General features: G+C 43.3%; 1 protein-coding gene across 3 annotated transcripts in view; it reads left to right on the forward strand.

Moving 5' to 3' along the window:
• LNX1 (ligand of numb-protein X 1) overlaps positions 1 to 21,179 on the forward strand; it is a 125,235-nt gene that overhangs the window by 84,908 nt on the left and 19,148 nt on the right. For all 3 annotated transcript variants that reach the window (XM_037742602.1, XM_017540349.2, XM_017540350.2), the window contains 2 exons: positions 1,079 to 1,281; positions 3,656 to 4,027. In XM_037742602.1, coding sequence (XP_037598530.1) covers positions 1,079 to 1,281; positions 3,656 to 4,027 — 575 coding nt within the window. The remainder of the gene's footprint in view (positions 1 to 1,078; positions 1,282 to 3,655; positions 4,028 to 21,179) is intronic.

Consider the following 21,179-nt stretch of genomic DNA (forward strand, 5'->3'; position numbering starts at 1 on the left):
TATATATATATATATATATATATAAAGAGAGAAAGTTTGAAAATACCAGCCTGTGATCTTTGAATTTCCTTGCTCTGAATTCAGTGATTTCCAGAAAACCAGGGATGAACTGCTCAAGGCAACCAACTAGACCTTGGCCTCCTTTTGATCATGAATCAGGCCTCTTCCATTTGTTGGCAACAATGTCTGGTAGAAAGGACTGATGATTCCCCAAGACTGAAAAGCAGAGTCTTTAAGCAATAAATTTTCAAAATGATCTGAAAGGGCAAAATGGCAAATTGGTTCTGTTTTTTACCTCTCAATAAGCAAGTGATAAAACTGCAGTTCATTCCACTAAAAACTGTTCATTCATTTCTGTTAATTCAATAAACTTCAGCTGAAGGCCTCTGCATGCAGAGATATGTGTAGAGAACCACAGAACAGCCAGAGGTTATGCCCTCAGGTATTATGCGCATGATGTGAGGTATGCAAGAAATTAGTACAAGCTGGGTGCAGTGACTCACGCCTGTAATCCCAGCACTTAGGGCGGCCGAGGTGGGTGGATAACCTGAGCTCAGGAGTTCAAGACCAGCCTGGGCAGCATGGCAAAACTCCATCGCTATAAAAAAAAATATAAAAATTAGCCAGGAGTGGTGGCATGTGCCTGTAGTCCTAGCTACTTTGGGAGGCTGAGGTGGGAGGATCACTTGAGCTCAGGAGGCAGAAGTTGTAGTGAGACACTGTACTCCAGCCTGGGCAACAGAGTGAGACCCTATCTCAAAACAAAAACAAAACCAATAATGGGTTGAGTGCCATGAGAAATAGCTAGAAACCTTGATAGGAAATGGGCTGTTTCGAGCAAGGGAAGGAGGAATCAGGGTAGAGTTTAATTGGAAGGGCCTTGAAGGAAAAATTGCTAGGGATGAAAAACATTCCAAGCAGAGAAACTTACATTGGCACAGAGGCAGGAAAATGGAAAACATGTATGAGGAACAACGAATAGTTTAGTTTGGCTGAAACCGAAGTTTGGCAAGAACAAGAGTAGTTGGAAAGGTCCATTGGGTGGGTGTCTGAAATAAACACTCTTTGTCCATTTCAGTCTTTCCACGGTTGTACCACCTGATTCCAGATGGCGAAATTACCAGCATCAAGATCAATCGCGTGGATCCCAGTGAAAGCCTCTCCATTAGGCTGGTGGGAGGTAGTGAAACCCCACTGGTCCATATCATTATCCAACACATTTATCGTGATGGGGTGATTGCCAGAGACGGCCGGCTACTGCCCGGAGACATCATTCTAAAGGTAGAGACTGTGGCTGTGGGGCTGCAGCTAGGGGCTTGATATAAAAAATGCTTCTGAGCAAATAACTGGATAGGTGGAGAGATGAATGAGGGAAAATAGTAAAATAAATGTGGACAGTTACCTTCCACTGTTCTATGACTGTCTCTGAGATTTGTCATTTAATTGAGATCTTCGTTCCTCTGTCTTACTCTTTTACTCTCTCTGCTTTCTCTCTATATAAATACTTCTATCTCTGTATCACTTTGTCTGTATCTTCTTCTCCCCTCTTCCTTCTCCCTTCTAGCTTTTTCCATTTTCTCTTCATCCCCTTTCTCCACTTCCTCTTTCTTTTATCTCTTTTTTAAAGAGCATTAATATAAAATAAAACTGGGATATATATCTTCTTAAATTGTTGTTAGAGCAGATTAATAGAACATGTTGTATTTTATCTCATCACAATCACCTCTTTGAAAGTCAATTTCCTGTAGTCTTATGGCCCTCTGTGAAAATAAAAGTCATCTCTATGCTAGTTCCACCAACCCAGAGACATTCCAGGGAGACGGGTGTTGGAATAGAACGCTTTGGGTGTACTGTTCTCTGAGGCTTGGTTAAGGGGAAGGACTTTAAGGAAGAATTTCCAGAACAGAAAGGATAAAGAGCTGTTTATCAGGCAGAAGTCCAGTGTTTGCCAAAAGTGACAAGAAGCCCCTCCCTGCTCATATATTTTCAAGCTGATACTCGGATAACAGTTCTATCCCATCCTATCCCTTCTAGGTTGCTGAGGGACTGGCTTCTGTCACATTATGAGCTGTTTCTTTGGCAAACTGATTGGAATAAGAGGAGAAATAACCTAAAGCAGTTTTCACAGAAATGCTGAAATTCCCGCTGACCTCCGAGGTGGAGCACAAGACAGGGCCCCTGGAGCAGTCAGCAGTACAATCAGTGACACTGTGCACAGCTGCCTCCTAGTTCTAGTGGAAACTCTGCTGCCTGGGAGGGTTGCATAAAACATTTTGATTCTGTGGCCTTCAACTGGCGCTTACAGGCAAAGGGCCTGCCAGGACTATTTAGCAGGCAACCCTGACTCCCCGACCTTCTCTGGGCCTGGCGGTGATGGGGAACCCGGCCCTGCCACTTCGGGTGCTCTACTCACCTGTGCTTGGACAAGGGTGGCAAGTTTTGCCTTTGCATGAGGGAACCTCCAGAGACTGTGTCCTCAGGAAAGGCCTTTGTAAAGCTCACTGTAAGCCTTCTCTCACCATTGGCTGCAAATACAAGAAACCTTATCAAACTACAGAAATTCAAGAAAATCATTTCTCCTCCATGGGGCCTCCTTCCTCAAGCATAGAGTGCAGCGCTTGCTGTGAAATTGTTTTCTTCCAGGGTGATGACTAACAGGGGGGTCTGCAGCCTCCAGGCTGGGCCTATGTAACCAGGGAAATTAAAACCAGAAAGCCACATGCAGTATCAGCCCTATGCATCATTATGAGGCACCAATGAGAGGGCTGAGCTTAAGCTTGTTTAAGGAGCTTTATAAAGAGATCTAGCCTTTCTTTTTTTTGAATCAAAGTTTCGCTCTTGTTGCCCAGGCTGGAGTGCCATGGCAGAATTTCGGCTCACTGCAACCTCTGCATCCCGGGTTCAGGTGATTCTCCTGCCTCAGGCTCCTGATCTAACCTTTCAGTAAAAGAGCCTAGAAACTTCCTTTCATATTAGTTTGTTTCAAACTGTGCGAGGATTTCTTCCTTTTGCTGAGAACACAGGCAAAAAACCTTGCAGAGGATCACCCTGAAACCTGACACGTTCTCAGGTGCACACACACAGTATCAAACGCACATTCACTCCATCATGCTCACGTACTCGCAGACCCTCACTCGCACACTACCACATCTACATACACGCGCAGTGGTGCGGACTGGAAGTTCTGGTATGCGTTGACCCAGGAAGAAAACTTCAGTTGGAGACTTTGGGGAAGAAAATATCAACTTGGCTTAAACAGCCATTTAATGTAATCATTTGAATGAGGTGAATGTGAAAAATGCTTTTCTTTTGCCTTTTTTCCTACCTTATCTTCCTTCCCTCTCTTTCTGCTGGCTAAAAAATAATGACAACAGGAATGAAGGCCAGGATTCTGTGAATAAGTATGTGGGCTCAGGTAAGAACGAGGTGGAGAAAGATGGCGTCTACTCCCAGAGGTCTGGAGAGGTGCAGCAGGCACACTGGGAGAGAACAGGGTTAGAAACGCAGTTGGAATGTGAGGTTATTGGACATGGGATGAGGGGGGAGAGCAGAGCAGTCTTTAAAGACAGGATCCTGGCTGTGCTGTGGGCCTGGACCTTTCAGGAAGGGCTGTGGCAGGTGGAGCTGACTGCACGATTGTTCCACCTGCCCCCAGGTCAATGGGATGGACATCAGCAACGTCCCTCACAACTACGCCCTGCGCCTCCTGCGGCAGCCCTGCCAGGTGTTGTGGCTGACTGTGCTGCGTGAGCGGAAGTTCCGCAGCAGGAGCAATGGACAGGCCCCGGATGGCTACGGACCCCGGGATGACAGCTTCCATGTGATTCTCAACAAAAGTAGCCCCGAGGAGCAGCTTGGAATAAAACTGGTGCGCAAGGTGGATGAGCCTGGGGTGTTCATCTTCAACGTGCTGAATGGCGGTGTGGCAGATCGACACGGTCAGCTCGAGGAGAACGACCGTGTGTTAGCCATCAACGGACATGACCTTCGATATGGCAGCCCAGAAAGTGCGGCTCATCTGATTCAGGTGAGTCACAGGTCATTCCAGGATCCCAATCAGAAACCCCGGACATGAGCAAGAATGCACATCCCCCTTGAACCAGGCACCCTGTCACTACCACATGTGTCGTGCACTGCCTCTCTTCCAAGGAGCCGGGATATAAGGGCCAGCATCTTCAAAGCTTCTGTCCAGGTAAGAACATTACTTGGCCAGGCGTGGTGGCTCATGCCTGTAATCCTAGCGCTTTGGGAAGCTGAGGCAGGTGGATCACCTGAAGTCAGGAGTTCAAGGCCAGCCTGGCCAATATGGTGAAACCCCATCTCTACTAAAAATGCTGAAAATTACCCAGGAGGGGTGGCAGATGCCTGTAATCTCAGCTTCTCAGGAGGCTGAGGCAAGAAAATTGCTTGAAATTGGGAGGCAGGGGTTGCGGTGAGCCGAGATCGCACCATTGCACTCCAGCCTGGGCAACAAGAACGAGACTCCATCTCAAAAAAAAAAAAAAAAATTACTCAGGTGAATGATGAGTTTCAAGGCCATGGACATTCCCTAGGTGTTGTGTTGCCAGCCCTCCAGTCTGACTGTAGATAAACACGTTGGGTTGTGTGCTACAGTCTCACAGAATTAGGATCACTCAGGGTCAGCAGGGTCGTGTCATCCCTGTTCCCAGTATATTCGTTGTAGACCCAGGGGTCATTTAGATACATTCTGGGCACATCCAAGACATCTGCTTGTCCTAACTCCCGTAAGAAGCTGTGCCATGCTGGATGTAGAAGCTCAGCCAGGTGTGGAGGTTCACACCTGTAATCCCAACACTTTGGGAAGCAAATGCAGGAAGGTAGCTTGAGCTCAGGAGTTCAAGACCAGCCTGGGCACCATCGTGAGACATTTTCTTTACAAAATTCAAGAAATTAGTCAGGTGTGATGGTATATACCTGTAGTCCCAGCTACTCGGGAGACCAAGACAGGTGGATCACCTGAGGTCAGGAATTCAAGGCCAGCCTGGCCAACGTGGTGAAACCTCATCTCCACTAAAAATACAAAAGATTAGCTAGGCTTGGTGGCAGGCATCTGTAATCCCAGCTACTCGGGAGGCTGAGGCAGGAGAATCACTTGAAACCGGGAAGCGGAAGTTGCAGTGAGCTGAGATCATACCACTGCACTCCAGCCTGAGCAATAGAGCAAGACCCATCTTACAAAAAAAAAAAAAGAAGGAAAGCAAGCTGTGCCATGCATGCACCAGGGATCCTCTGGACAGAGGAAGTCTTAGTCTCCATGGCTAGGTCCAGGTGACTTGGAAAGCACATGGAAACCCAAGTATGAGCCTGAGAGGAAGCCACCTAATAAGAGAGGGACACACATTCTTGATCACTCCGGCAAGTAGAGTTCATGACAATGTTGAAACTAATCCACTTTTCTAACCAGTATGATGCCATCAGGCACTCGCACGTATTTTGTTGATTTTGTCAGGATCATCCTTGAAATTTTTTTTTCTTCACTTGAACTTTAAGGTAATTATCAATTAATAGGCAATTGTAACTAAACTTTTTATTTTGAGATAATTATTTAATATGTAATTGTAAGAAATAACACAGAGAGACCCCATTTCTTGTTACCGTTTTTCCTAGTGTTGACATCTTGCAAAACCATAGTATGGCATCACAAGCATGCTGTTGACATTAACAATCATAATGGAATATTTCCATCACCACAGAGATCCCTATAAAAGTTGCCTTCTATTGCCACATCCACTTCCCTCCCACCCTACCTCTCCTTTACCCTTGGAAATCACTAATCTGTTTTCTATTCCTATAATTTTGCATTTCAAGAATGTTATATAAATGAAATCATATATAGACTTGGGGGACTGGCTTTTCTCACCCAGAATAATGCTCTGATATTTCTGTGTCTCAGTGACTTTTCATAAGCTGTGAGCTTTATTCTTAGAGGAACAGACCTTGTTCTGAGTGCTTATGTTCTAATGCATTTATTTACTTCATCCAGCAAATATCTGTTAAGTTCTGCTGCTTACCTGCCCCTGCGTTAGATGCAGAGGATAGAGGGATGATCACTTGGATTATTCTCTCAAAGGACTCCCCAGTGTGGCAGGAAAGCTGGACTTTTTCTAAATGACTGCCCATGCAGGCTAACACTGCTGCAGTGGAGAAATTCAGTATAACGGTGCTGCAGGCGCAGGGGAGGCTTTTGCTTGGCCAGGCCTATGAATTCCTCAGAGGAAGAAGAGCTTGAACTTGGGGCTTGAGGAATGAGCCAAAGTTCTCCAGGTGGACAACCCAGCAAGGGTCACTCTAAGGAGACACAAGACAAAAGAGCATTTCCTTAATAGCCCACATGTTAGTCCATTCTCATGCCACTGATAAAGACATACCCAAGACTGGGTAACTTAAAAAGAAAATGAGATTTAATGGAACCACAGTTCCACGTGACTGGGGAAGCCTCACAATCATGGCAGAAGGTGAAAGATCAATCTTACATGGCAGCAGGCAGGAGAGAATGAGGGTCAAGCAAAAGGGGAAGCCCTTACAAAACCATCAGATCTCGTGAGACTTACTACCACGAGAACAGTGTGGGGGAAAATACCCCCATGATTCAATTATCTCCCGCTGGGTCCCTCCCACAACTTGTGGGAATTATGGGAGTTGGGTGGGGACACAGGCAAACCAAATTGTCCTATTAGGGAAATAGTAAATAATACCTGGAGCTTGGGGTGTGTATTTTAAAAAGCAGCCATGGAGGAGGCAAGACACAGATCGTGTGAAATATTGAGAGCCATGCTGAGGACCTCGGACTTTATCCCAAAGCCATGGGGGCATCCTTGGAAGGGTTTTGGAAAGGAAATGGCATGATCTTCTAGAAGGATCTCTTTAAGGCAGTGGAGAGCTGAAAGGAGAAGGGCAAAGTCCAGAGGCCTTACCTTAGGAAGCATTCTCAATTATCCAGCAAGTCTATGTCAGCTTCCACTTAGTGACTGAAGTCTTCATGCTTGGAAAATAGGCAGTAAGTCAGCAGCAGTAACTGACTGAGCCCTGCATCAAATTCCACACAGGGTGATTCAAAAGACTGCTTGCCCTCAAGGACTTGATCACCTAAACACAGATAAACTTGCCTGCACCTGAGATCTGGTTATGTGATTCTTCCAGGTGCTGACAACTCTCTTCACTGTCCTATGCAGTAACTTATCCCTCTTCTTGAAAGACGACCAAGTGTTGGACAATATTACTGTCGTTGTAGACCTGGGCAGCCTGAGGCAGAGGGTGCACGGGGACCTCTCCTTCTCCCTCTGCCCACCAGGGCAGAAAGCACACGTGGTACCTCAGCTCCTGAGCTGTAGCCTTTGGTGGTGTCCCAGTTCTGAGGTGGCACCCGGTCCCCATGGATGCTCATCTGCCCAAGAGGGCTCGAGCTCATGCCCCGCAGAGCAGGTAGGAAACAAAACCAGAGTTAGAAGAGGCATTTTCTGGCCAAGCGCAGTGGCTCACACCTGTAATCCCAGCACTTTGGGAGAATGAGTCTGGTGGATCATGAGGTCAGTAGTTCAAGACCAGCCTGGCCAACATGGTGAAAACCCGTCTCTACTAAAAATACAAAATTAGCCAGGTGTGGTGGCAGGTACCTATAATTCCAGCTACTTGGGAGGCTGAGGCAGGAGAATTGCTTGAACTGGGAAGGTGGAGTTTGCAGTGAGCCAAGATTGTGCCATTGCACTCCAGCCTGGGGACAGAGCAAGACTTCATCTCAAAAAAAAAAAAAAAAAAAAAACCATTTTCTGTCCGAGGTGTATGCCATCTATTCCCAAGTTCATGTGGCTGCCCCACCTTCTCCTATAATCACACTTTCACCTCCAGATGCCTGCATCGTATCTTCTGTGGATATGGCAGAGACATCTCAAACTTCTTGTCCAAAACTGAACCCTTGGCTCCTCTTCATTCCACCCCTTGCCCACCCAACCTGCTCTCCCCTAGGTCATTCCCCATCTGTAAAAATGGCACTGCTCTTTACCCAGTGACTTGAGCCAAAAAGAACCTTGACTCTCCTCACCGTCCCTCCCCCAACCCATTTTGGCCTGGTCTGGGTGATGGCCAGAGCCTCTTTGCTGGCCTCCTGACTTCCACACTTGATCATCTCCCTCCTGCTCCCCACACAGCAGAGAGAATGAGCTCTACCAGGCCCCTCCAGTCAGGATGCCTGAGACATCCTTACCATGACCTGCCATCGCCTGGCCTTCTGTTCTCTCTCCAACCTCATTTGTTACAGAAGAGAATGCCTAGTATTCTCCCCACATTTAACCATGTGCCACATTGCCTTTTTGTTGCTCTGAAGAGCATTTCTGCCTCAGGGCTGACATTCTTGCTGTTCCTCTGCCCGGAAGAATCTTCTAAGTATCTGTTTGCTGCATTCCCATAATTCATTCAGGTCTCCCCTCAACTGTCACCTCCGCAGGGAGCTCTTCACTCTCAGTCCTACTTAGAATTGTGTCCACTTCTGCATATATATACCTTATCCTATAATACGCTTCAATTCCTACCAATCAATATTACCTGCCAGATAGTACAGTAAACTGTTGTATCCTCAGCCAGCCACAGTGGCTCATGCCTGTAATTCCAGCACTTTGGGAGGCCAAGGTGGGTGGATCACTTGAGATCAGGAATTCGAGACCAGCTTGGCCAACATGGTAAAATCCCATCTCTACTAAAAATACAAAATTAGCCAGGGGTGATGGCGCATGCCTGTAATCCCAGCTATTTGGGAGACTGAGGCAGAAGAATTGCTTGAAACCGGGAGGCAGGGATTGCAGTGAACCAAGATCATGCCATTGTACTCCAGCCTGGGCAAAAAAAGTGAAACTCCGTCTCAAAAAANAAAAAAAAAAAAAAGAAAAAGTATCCTCAGCGCTTAAAGCAATGCCTGGCAGTAGCAGGCACTTGATAAATATTTGCCAAATGAGTAAGTGGAGTCAAATTATGAACATCTATGTGTATCTAAAATAGATTTTATACATTAACTTTATCTCCTAGGGATTGGTTATCAAACTATTTACCAAAGAAGCACCAAATCTGCTTTCATGTATCATATCTGCTCTTTGTCCCCCTGAATTTGTTCAGTAATTATTGACTGAGCAACTTCTTTGTGCCAAGAGGTGTGTGGTACCATGGTGAACTAGGTTGGCACAGCCCCTGGCCTCATAGAGCTTGGAATGTATTCCTACCTTCGATCTCAAAACAACCAAATCAGTATTAGGCAGTGGCGTTAGCCAGGCAATGAATGAGAAGAGAAAATAGACCATGTTTATGAAAACATTTACACATGGAAAAGGGAGAGTCCATTGTATTTCTTTATGAAGAAACTATATTCTTAGCATAATTTTTTTTTCTCACTTTGAAAACTAGCTTTTTAGGTGACCACCAGTATTTTTTCATGTTACCCTTGTTAACTCCCTCTGGAGGTCAATCAGTGCAGCTCACATTTTGGAGATAATGTTTGCCAACTATACTTCACAATAGGCAAAAGAAAAACACTTATTATGTCATTTGGAAAAGTTTTGACTACATATGGCGCTCTGATTTTGTAGATTAATAACAGAGGAGCAAAAATCATTTTTTCCCTAAGAAAGCTAATTTATGAAATAAAATCTTGCCTAACACTGGGACTTCCTAAAAGATTCTTTTGCTTACTAAACAAAGCCAACATGCTCTATAAGCAGGAAAACCCTTTTTTACAAAAAAAATGGGAGCAAAGCTAGTTGAAAAAGAAGTGGAAAACACGGAATGCTGGAAAAACCCAGCTAAGAAATCGCATGTTGTTTCTGAAGAGTGGATTTTATTTATGTGATATTTGTAACACACACCAGGCTGAGGGGTTTAAACTAAGTACCTTTCAAAGGCTGAGACTCAAATTTCTAACCAATCCTTGGCTATGTTGCCTTTGTATGTCTACTCTATGAATCACATCTGCCTTACAAAGAAATTCCCAGACAACATGTTTTTTTGGTCATGTTCTCTCCCACAGTACCCCACATTCAGCTTTTTTCTGCGTTATTTCAGGGAAGAGTTATTACAGAGAAACCACAACTGTTTTATATTTGACTGGCTTTACATATGTTCAGCTCTAACCTCGGCTTACTCAGCAGAAGCCTGGGTTTGCCAGGCCCTTTTAAGAAGAAAGTCCTTATGGAGATGGAAACCTCAAATACGGTGCCAATGACTTTTGTAGCGACTAAGTACAATCTTATTTTTCTCCGTTGTCAGTTTCTCAAGTGTTCTGGGCATCATGACTGGAATAACTGTATGAAAGAGACTGCTTCTTGGAACTGTCTGATGTCACAGCTAAGATAACAGAACAAAGAAATAATGGACCAAAGATTCAAATTTGAATGTCCCTCTTAAGGCTTTTCCAGCCTTTTCTGCATCAAGGCTATTCCGAAAATATTCAAAGCCATTTGTAGAGATGATGATAAGAAGGGGTTTTCATCAATACTGGCATGTGTGTAATTGTTTTTTCCTCATATGAATCAATATTTAAATGAGAACTAATTTCATCAAAGAACATTTGACAACAGGCTCTTCAAACTTTTTATTTTTTAAGTGAGATAGACCTTCAGACAGAACCACAAAGCAAATAATGGACTACTCGCATTACCTAAATGTATTTTAAATACATAATTCCAGCTCATGAATTCTGCTGTATACCTGCAAAAAAGGTAGAACTTTTGTGGTACTATAAACATTCAAGTCCCCTGGAGTCAGTAAGAATCACCAGTGAAATAAAACCTGATAGTCTATTTTTTTAATAGATAAGTGTACCTAATCTGGAATTAAATCTCTACTTAAATTGTCTTACCCTGGTTTTGTGGTAAATTTAATGCACATAGACTTCATTATACATAGATTCTTTTTTAATCTTCTTGAGCTGAATTCTCTAAGTCCAAATGATTTTTATATAGGGCTGTAAATTTTATGCATTCTTGATGAAGTGTACGACTTGGTAAACTGTGCAGGTTTTCAACTTAGAATTTCATGAGTGAACAGTATGTGCAGCTATACACTGCAAATATTAGGGGATCTTGAAACTTCACTACCCTTCCTCTAACCCAAATATTCCCCCCCAAATGCATATTTTCATAGAACATAATCATGAGAGTAACTTCTAGATACTGTAAAAGAAATGGTGTCTGAGGCAAGGATGTTGAGTCATTTTACTGACTCAGCTACCAGCAGATTCAGAGAATCAAGAACTAAATCCTTGTCTTGACTTCGTCACTGACATCTTTATGACCCCATAGAAGTCACCATCTGTATTATCATTAATGTCTTTGCATCTAAAGATATATGCTTCTGGGAACATAAGGGTGAACATGGAGCTATATAGTCTACTGGGAAAAATAAACCGTATTGCTGCCCTAATTCTCCTTTTCTATGCTGATCAAACCTTAAGATCCTATTTACTATGTTTCTTCAAACCCTCCTTAATTTCTTCTCTCCTTGGCCAGACTGGTTGCTTTTAGCTCATTGAGCGAGCTAGCACCTCTCCCGCAGAAGATACTCGTAAGCTTTTTAATATACCAGGCACTGTGCTGGGGGCTGAAGTTTCCATGGCAAACAAATCAACCCAGATGACATGTGCTCTGACCAAACTCATTTTATACAAAATATCAACTTAGAGTACACCATCCATTCATTCTAGAGTTAGGTTTCTGGAGCCTCCAACTTGTTGCTCAGTGGGAGGAATTATTTTCCCTGGAAGTTCTTTTGTTCACTGGAACGAGGGGAAGGGGCAGGATTCTGTTTTCATACCTTGTTGTGAAATACATTGAGACATTGACAGGAATGACTGATGACTTTGATATTTTTCTAGCATGTCATTTGATTTTCTGATGCTTCCAGTTGTCTGTATTGTCATGTAAGGTCTGTGTGCCATCATGTGGTCTCAGGGGTAGGCTGCTCTGCTATAATTTTTTCTATAGTGTAGTCCTGAATACCTCCTTGTCACCTTTCAATTAATCCATAGGTAAAGACAGGAATCTACCGAGTTTTTGGATTCATAGAGCACAGAGACAATCCCCTAGGCTTGTACGAATGGCAAAACGGAAACACCACTAAGGAGGTCCTCAGTGCAGTTGGCTTATCAACAAAAAGACCCTACTCTGTACTGGGCAGACCAGGACTCATCTTCTGGGCTCTATTCTGCATGTGTACACACAAAACTTTATTTCAGCAAGTCCAGAACTTACCATGTTTTTGAGATGACTTGAAAACATATTAAATGTTGAGAAAAACTAGGAATAGTTGACCTGGAAAGGGAAATAGCTAAGACAGGACAATAAAATTGATCTTCAAATAGGGCTGTCACAGGGAAATTGATGTAGGGTTGCCCTACTGGGCATAACTAGATCCATGGGCAGACAATAGGATGGCAAATTTAAGTTCAGCCTAAGGACAAACATTGTGATTAACGCTGTCTAAAAATGGCCTGTGCTGCCTTGGGACACAATGAGCTCCCTGTCATTGAGGGTATTGAAGCATGAGATGCGTGACAGCATGGCAAGGAATGTGTAGGGAAATAGGATTATTTTATAGGCTATAGAGAAAATGTTGGATGAGATGATGTCTCACATCACTCGTGTGTCTGTGACTTTCTAATTTTATGGAACCGGTACCTTCACAATTTCCCAGGGCTTTGTGAGCACAAGATGGATTCACTGCGAATGATACTTGAACAGTTGCTGGAAGGGATTCTAAAATGGGGCAACCACAGACGGTATAGAAAGAGCCACCCCACAAGTATATGCTGAAAATCATTTAAAGCCAAACTGTCTCATTCTGAGATGCTTGGAAAAGAAACCAGTGAGGAATGCAGGGTGATTTTTTCTAAAGAGGCGATTATTCAGATATGATGTTAATGTAAAATATGTTGATGATGAAGCCCTAGAAGTTGAGCTCTATAAGCAGCTTATGTAGTTATCAGTAGCATTACAGCCCTCACCTGTCTCCATAACAAGGGGCCTGTGCAATCAGGCATGAGTCTCCTGTGGACCAAGGCTAGCCTATAATGGGAGCTATGTACATGGTCTGCCTATGCTGAACAACACGGTCCTGATGCCCAGCAGTCAGTTTGGAGTCTCCTTCCAAGTGTATGTATAGAATAATACCCTGCGGCATTGTGGGGAGAGGGTGGCAACTCTTTATTTATTTTTATTTTTTTGAGAGTTTCACTCTTATTGCCCAGACTGGAGTACAATGGTGCAATCTTGGCTCATTGCAGCCTCCACTTCCCGGGTCCAAGCGATTCTCCTGTCTCAGCCTCCCGAGTAGCTGCGATTACAGGCATGAGCTGCCACGCCTGCCTAAGTTTGTATTTTTAGTAGAGATGGGGTTTCTCCATGTTGATCAGGCTGGATTCAAACTCCCGACCTCAGGTGATCCACCTGCATTGGCCTCCCAAAGTGCTGGGATTATAGGCGTGAGCCACTGTGCCCAGCCAACACTTAACTTTCTTAACTCGAAACTTTATAAAACGAATACAAGAAACACAATAATAAATGAACCCAGTGAATTTTATATAGTTTATAATATACTTTACTTAAGCATATACCTATATGTCAAAAAGGCAGCAAATGTTATGCATTTGGCTTGACTCTAATCGTTCTCTGCTAATGAGCAGGTGAAGCCTTTGGCTGGATGAGAACAGGTGCTTGACCAACTCGTACTCTCCCTGGAGGTATCACTGGCCCTCATAGTCACTGTGTGGACTCATGCGACACCCAGTCAGTAGAAAGATGCCCTGTGCTCTAGTGTACAGTTCTGCAAAATACTTAGTTCTATCATATAAATATGATTGGCTGTTTTGAGTCAAATCTCAAAAGAACAGAGAAAAGCAGTCATTAAAACAACAGATAGCAAGTCTTTCTATACAAACGCTACTCAGTTTTAATTCTCTTTTTTTCTCTGAATATTAGATGGTTCCTATTGGTCCTACCTCTGGAGACCCTTCAGTGTAGTCCCTATTTCTCTCTAATGGCACTCCCACCTTGACTGTCCCTGAAGTAGGAAACATTCCAGGAGGGCAGGAATCATGTCCTCAAGGTTCCCAGTGTGGTGTCTGGCCCAGGGCAGGCATAGATCAGCCTTGGGGACAGAGTGCTTGTCAGGAGGCTGCCAATAAGCTAACATCCACAGGTGAGAATACGGTTGGCACCAGAACCCCTTCCCCTTAACCTGCAGAAAAGAGAGGGATGCCGGGCACTGTGGCATGCCTGTAGTCCCAGCTACTCAGGAGGCTGAGGCAGGAGGGTCATTTGAGCCCAGGAGCTCTGGGCTGTAGGGCGCTCTGCCAATCAGGTGTCTTTACTAAGTTTGGCATCAATATGCTGCCCTCCCAGGAGCAGGGGACCACCAAGTTTCCTAAAGAGGGGTGAACCGGCCTAGGGCGGAAAAGAAAGAGGGAGTCTAGTGCTTGGGCTCTTGGGAGAGAAAGGATAATATGATCCAGCAGCCAAGCTATGCAGATTGTAACCAGTGTGTCCAGAATTTGCCTAGATCACAATCTAGGATGCCTGAGGGAGAGGAAACTTAAAGCCATGTCTTCTAATGCAGGTAGCCACAATTGTTAAACCATCCTTTTGCCCAAATTGCAACATCCTAAGAGATGCAAGAGAGAAGCCATCTTACCTCTTTCTTGCAGTAAGCTATTCCTTGCTTGCTGGAATGACAGATCTACTGTGTCCACTTTCTTGGCATGTATCATGTGTGTGTGAAATAAACAAGTGTCTGCCATTTTCTCATTCATCTTTCTGTGTCTCCCCCATGATCCCCCTCCTCACACTCACACCACATTCATGCCGGTGGAAAGATTCTCTGGTGCAAGGGGCTATTTTTCTACACTGAATCCAGCTGCTGCTGATAGGAGTTAAAGCCAGGACAAGCATATTAGCTCATTTCTACCTTAAATCTTCAAACACTACAAAAGTGCATCAAACAAAATCTTCCTTGGAGCAGTTTACAGGGTGGCTGGTAAGAGCCACAGATCCAGTCTTGCAAAGAATTTCTCTCCAAGTAAATTGATACCAGAGTTATTTATTGTTGTGATATTCCTGCCAACAACTTAATACCAAAGCCAGCATTTGAAAATCCAGTGAGAAATTTGTGCTCGAAAATGTGAATTAAATAGTACTTCCAGGCCTCTCCTTGGCAATCTGGATTTTGCCTGGCAAGTTGATTCGATATGTAAGTCTAAAATTTTCTCAATTCTTATGAGGTGCTTAGATCATATGGCTGCTCCTCATCCAAAATGAACGTGATGCAGTTTGCAGGCTTACGGACATGCTGCTGGGATTCTTCAAAACATCAGAATTTCCCCTAAGAGAGCAAATTCGAGCTCAGTAATTGGGGTTTTGACCTGAATGTTCACCACTTCTTATCTTTTAGTAATTTCTGCTTTAGAGAGTTCTCAAAGGTAATCTTATTTAGAGGGGAGGCTTATAGTACAAAGAAGGACACAGTTATTACAAAATACTCTTCCAAGAAATGGGTTTAGTTGGCTAATTGCATCGTTCTTCATGTCGGCTTTCTTCACGATTGTTTCCTGGGCTTTTTGTTTTTGTTCTGTTCAGACACAGGCTTTATATGTGATGAGAAACACCAGGGAATTCAAGATACACAGGAGAGCAAAGGCAGGAGACGTTAGCCTTGGCTAGGGAGATCAGAAGTGTTGGCCGGGGTTTGTGTGAAGGGCATGGGCAGAGGACTCCAACTTCTTTTTTAGGTTCTTCTCAGTAGGATTTTCTAGTGTTTGTGAAATGAATCAACTTACCTGGTCAATCATCCATTGTGATGTTACAATGGACATTCTTACTGTGCCTTAGCAGTTGTCTTTAAAAGTTTATTTAATTCACAGCCACCCAGATCATGACCCCCTAAGTTTCAAAAGAGCCCTGAGAAGAAGTGTTATCTTAAGAATGCAAAGTCATGAAGATTTGGACGGGTCAGTGTCAGACAACCATAAGGGATTTGGTTTCATTGGTGGGTGGTTTTTATTTAAGTTTGTTTTGTTTTGCTTCATTTTTGTTTTTGTTTTTGTTTTTTGAGATAGAGTCTTGCTTTGTCACTCAGGCTGGAGTGCAGTGGCACAATCTCAGCTCACTGCAACCTCCACCCCTGGGTTCAAGCAATTTTCCTGCTGCAGCCTCCAAAGTAGCTGGGATTACAGGTGCCTGCCACCATGCCCAGCTGATTTTTGTATTTTTATTTTATTCATTTATTTTTTAATTATACTTTAAGTTTTGGGGTACATGTGTAGAACATGCAGGTTTGTTACATAGGCATACACGTGCCATGGTGGTTTGCTGCATTCATCACTCCATCATCTACATTAGGTATTTCTCCTAATGCTATCCCTTCCCTAGCCCTCTACCCCCTTGCTATCCCTCCCCTAGACCCCTATCACCTGACAGCCCCGGTGTGTGCTGTTCTCCTCTCTCTGTCCATGTGTTCTCATTATTCAACACCCACTTATGAGTGAGAACATGTGGTGTTTGGTTTTCAGTTCTTGTGTTTGCTGAGAATGGCGGTTTCCAACGTCATCCATGTCTCTGCAAAGAACATGAGCTCATCCTTTTTATGGCTGCATAGTATTCCATAGTATATATATGTGCCACCTTGTCTTTATCTAGTCTATCATTGATGGGCATTTGGGTTGGTTCCAGGTCTTTGCTATTGTGAACAGTGCCACAATGAACATATGTGTGCCTGTGTCTTTGTAATGGAATTATTTATAATCCTTTGAGTATATACCAATAATAGGATTGCTGGGTCAAATGGTATTTCTAGTTCTAGATCCCTGAGGAATTGCCACACTGTCTTCCACAATGGTTGAACTAATTTATACTCCCACCAACAGTGTTAAAACATTTCTGTTTCTCCACATCCTCTTCAGCATCTGTTGTCTTTTTTTAGTGATCACCATACTAGCTGGCTTGAGATGGTATCTCCGTGTGGTTTTGATTTGCATTTCTCTAATGACCAGTGATGATGAGCTTTTTTTTCATGTTTTTTGGCTGCATAAATGTCTTCTTTTGAGAAGTGTCTGTTCATATCCTTGGCCCACTTTTTGATGGAGTGTTTTTGGGGTTTTTTTTGTAAATTTAAGTTCTTTATAGATTCTGGATAGTAGCGCTTTGTCAGATGGGTAGATTGCAAAAATTTACTCCCATTCTGTAGGTTGCCTGTTCATTCTGATGAGAGAGAGAGAGAGAGATAGATAGATAGGTAGATACAGATATATAGATATAGGTACTTTTTTTTTCTGTGCAGAAGTTCTTTAGTTTAATTAGATCCCACTTGTCAATTTTTGCTTTTGTTGCCATTGCTTTTGGTGTTTTAGTCATAAAGTCCTTGTCCATGCCTGTGTCCTGAATGGTATTGCCTAGGTTTTCTCCTAGGGTTTTTATAGTGTTAGGTCTTACGTTTAAATATTTAATCCATCTTGAGTTAATTTTCGTATAAGGTGTAAGAAAGGGATCTAGTTTCAGCTTTCTGCATGTGGCTAGCCAGTTTTCCCACACCATTTATTGAACAGGGAATCCTTTTCCCCATTGCTTGTTTTTGTCAGTTTTGTCAAAGATCAGATGGTTGTAGATGTGTGGCATTATTTCTGAGGCCTCTGTTCTGTTCCATTGGTCTGTATGTCTGTTTTGGTACCAGTGCAATGCTGTTTTAATTACTGTAGCCTTGTAGTATAGTTTGCAGTCAGGTAGCATGATGCCTCTAGCTTTGTTTTTTTTGCTTAGGATTATCTTGGCTATGTGGGCTCTTTTTTGTTCCACATGAAATTTAAGGTGGTTTTTTCCAATTCTGTGAAGAAAGTCAATGGTAGCTTAATGGGGATAGCGTTGAATCTATAAATTACTTTGAGCAGTATGGCCATTTCACAATATTGAGTCTTCCTAACCATGAGCATGGAATGTTTTTCCAACTATTTGTGTTCTCTCATATTTTCTTGAGCAGTGGTTTGTAGTTCCCTTTGAAGAGATCATTCACATCCCTTGTTAGTTATATTCCTAGGTAGTTTATTCTCTTTGCAGCAATTGTGAATGGGAGTTCACTCATGATTTGGCTCTCTGTCTGTTGTTGGTATATAGAAATGCTTGTTATTTTTGCACATTGATTTTTGTATCCTGAGACTTTGCTGAAGTTGCTTATCAGCTTAAGGAGATTTTGGGCTGAGATGATGGAGTCTTCTAATTATACAGTCATGTCCTCTGCAAATAGAGCCAATTTGACTTCCTCTTTTCCTAATTGAATAACCTTTATTTCTTTCTCTTGCCTGATCGCCCTGGCCAGAACTTCCAATACTGTGTTGAATAGGAGTGGTGAGAGAGGGCATCCTTGTCTAGTGCCAGTTTTCAAAGGGAATGCTTCCAGTTTTTGCCCATTCAGTATGATATTGACTGTGGGTTTGTCATGAATAACTCTTATTATTTTGAGATAGGTTCCCTTAATACCTAGTTTATGGAGAGTTTTTAGCATAAATACTATTGAATTTTGTGTCAGGCCTTCTCTGCATCTATTAAGATAATCGTGGTGTTTGTCTTTGGTTCTGTTTCTGTGATGGATTACCTTTATTGATTTGTGTATGTTGATCAAGCCTTGCATCCCAAAGATGATTTTTGGATTTTTAGTATAGAAAGGGTTTCCCCATGTTGGCCAGGCTGGTCTTGGACTCCTGACCTCAAGTGAGCCACCTGCCTTGGCCTCCCAACATGTTTGCTTGAGATTTTTAAAACAAGGTCCTGGTTCCTGAGAGGGAAAGTGAGTTGTGTGCTCTGGGAAGGAAGATGTAGAAAAGGCGGTGTCTTAGGCCATTTGGGCTGCTATAGCAAAATACACTCAACTAAGTGGCTTATAAATAATAGAAATTTATTTCTCACAGTTCTGGAGGTTGAGAAGTCAAAGATCAAGACACCAGCAGGTTTGGTGTGTGGGGACAGCTACTTTCTCACACATGGCACTGTCTCACTTTGTCCTTACATGGTAGAGGGGCAAACAAGCTCCCTCCAGCCCCTTTCGTAAGGGCACGAATCCCCTTAGGAGGGACCTGCCTTCATGACCTAATCACCTCCCAAAGGTCCTACCTCCAGATGCCACCATGTTTTGGGTTAGGATTTTAACATTTGAATTTGGGGAAAACATGTTCAGACTATAGCAGGCAGGAAGCAAATATCTCCACCCCCGTTGTCCGAGTCAATGGAAAACAGCATGGAATTTCAGTACCCTCACTTCATGACCTGACTTTCCCCCCATCCCTGTGTAGGAAGAAGGCTGGCAGGTCACTGCCCCTGCTCTGCTGTGGTGGTGAGTGGGCAAGGGATAGGGTGAAGACAGGAGCCACCAAACCTTACTCCTGTCTCTTCCATCACCCTTGTCCCTAAGCCAGGTTTGTCTTGGGAACCTTTCTAATCAAATCTTCCATACCTCATTCATTTTCAACTTTTACTAAAATGATAGAGGTCAGCTGGCTATTTCAGCCTAGGCAGCCAGAGAGACCTATTTATGTGAGTTTAAGATTTAGGTCTAAGATTTAGACTGAATGACCTGCAGCTCTGAAATCTCAATGGTCAGCAATTCTGGAATAATGACCCACACTATCAGACACATGTGAAACTAATCTGTGGCAGAAAGACAGTTTGTAAATGTATCATTGTATTAGTCTGTTCTCATGCTGCTAATAAATAATAAAGACATACCAGAGAGTGGGTAATTTATAAAGGAAAGAGGTTTAATGAACTCAGTTTTACATGGCTAGGGAAGCCTCACAATCATGGTGAAACATGAAGGAAGAGCGAAGGTATGTCTTACCTGGTGGCAGGTAAGAGAGCTTGTGCAGGGGAACTCCCATTTATAAAACCATCAGATCTTGTGAGTCTTACTACCATGAGAACAGCATGGGAAAGACCCACTCCCATGAATCAATTACCTCCCACCATATCCCTCTGTCAACACATGGGAATTATCGGAGCTACAATTCAAGGTGAGGTTTGGCTGGGGACGCATACAAACCATATCAGTCATGTGGAGTGGACCTTTCCAATAAGCACTATAATTGCTGTTGTGAATGCCTGTCTAAATATCAATGTACATAGCAGACAGAACTGGCAGTCAGAATAAGTGATAGGCACATATAAAATAAAGAATCAAGGCAAAGCACTCTTGCAGTTTTAAAAATGTTTTATATTTTGTCAGCTTTAGGGATACAAGTGGTGTTTGGTTACATGGATGATTTTAGTGTACCTGTCACCTGAGTTGTGTACATTGAACCCAATAGGCAGTTTTTCATCCCTCAACCCACTCACCCTCCCCTCCCCTCTTCTGAGTCTCCAATGTCCACCACATCACTCTGTATGCCTTTGCATACCCGAAAGTTAGCTCCCACTTACAAGTGAAAACATGCAGTATTTGGTTTTCCATTCCTACTTTGCTTGGAATAACAGCCTCCAGTTCCATCCAAGTTGCTGCAAAAGAAATTATTTCATTCTTTTTTGTGGCTGAGTAGTATTCCATGGTATATGCACGCATACCGCATTTTCTTTATCTACCCATCAGTTGATGGGGACTTAAGTTGATTTCATGTCTTTGTGATTACAAATTGAAGGTAAAGGATTTTGATTAGGCTGTATTAATGTGTGAAGTCATCCCCATATTCCTAAAGTGCTAAATCTTTTCTGCGCCCAAATATTTGCAAGTGTCAGGCTCAGGATTTCTCTTTCTGCAGTGGCAGGTTACTGCCATTAACTCCATCTCTTTTTCTTTACATGTACCATTGATATTAGACCTTTGCCTTGGGCTGCTACTTTACATTGTGCACCTAATTCTATTTGGGAGACTTTAGGACATGGCTTGTATGTGATAGAACCATTAATTAAAAATGAATTAGCAGCTGGGTGTGGTGGCTCACACCTGTAATCCCAGAACTTTGGGAGGCTGAGCTGGGTGGATCATGAGGTCAGGAGTTCAAGACCAGCCCGGCCAAGATGGTGAAAGCCCATCTCTACTAAAAATCCAAAAATTAGCCTAGTGAGGTGGCAGGCACCTGTAATCCTAGCTACTCGGGAGCCTGAGGAAGGAAAATCACTTGAACCTGGGGCGGAGGGGGTGGAGGTTGCAGTGGG

The sequence above is a fragment of the Cebus imitator genome, unplaced genomic scaffold, assembly GCF_001604975.1.
Source record: "Cebus imitator isolate Cc_AM_T3 unplaced genomic scaffold, Cebus_imitator-1.0 Scaffold124, whole genome shotgun sequence".
Lineage (NCBI taxonomy): Eukaryota > Metazoa > Chordata > Mammalia > Primates > Cebidae > Cebus > Cebus imitator.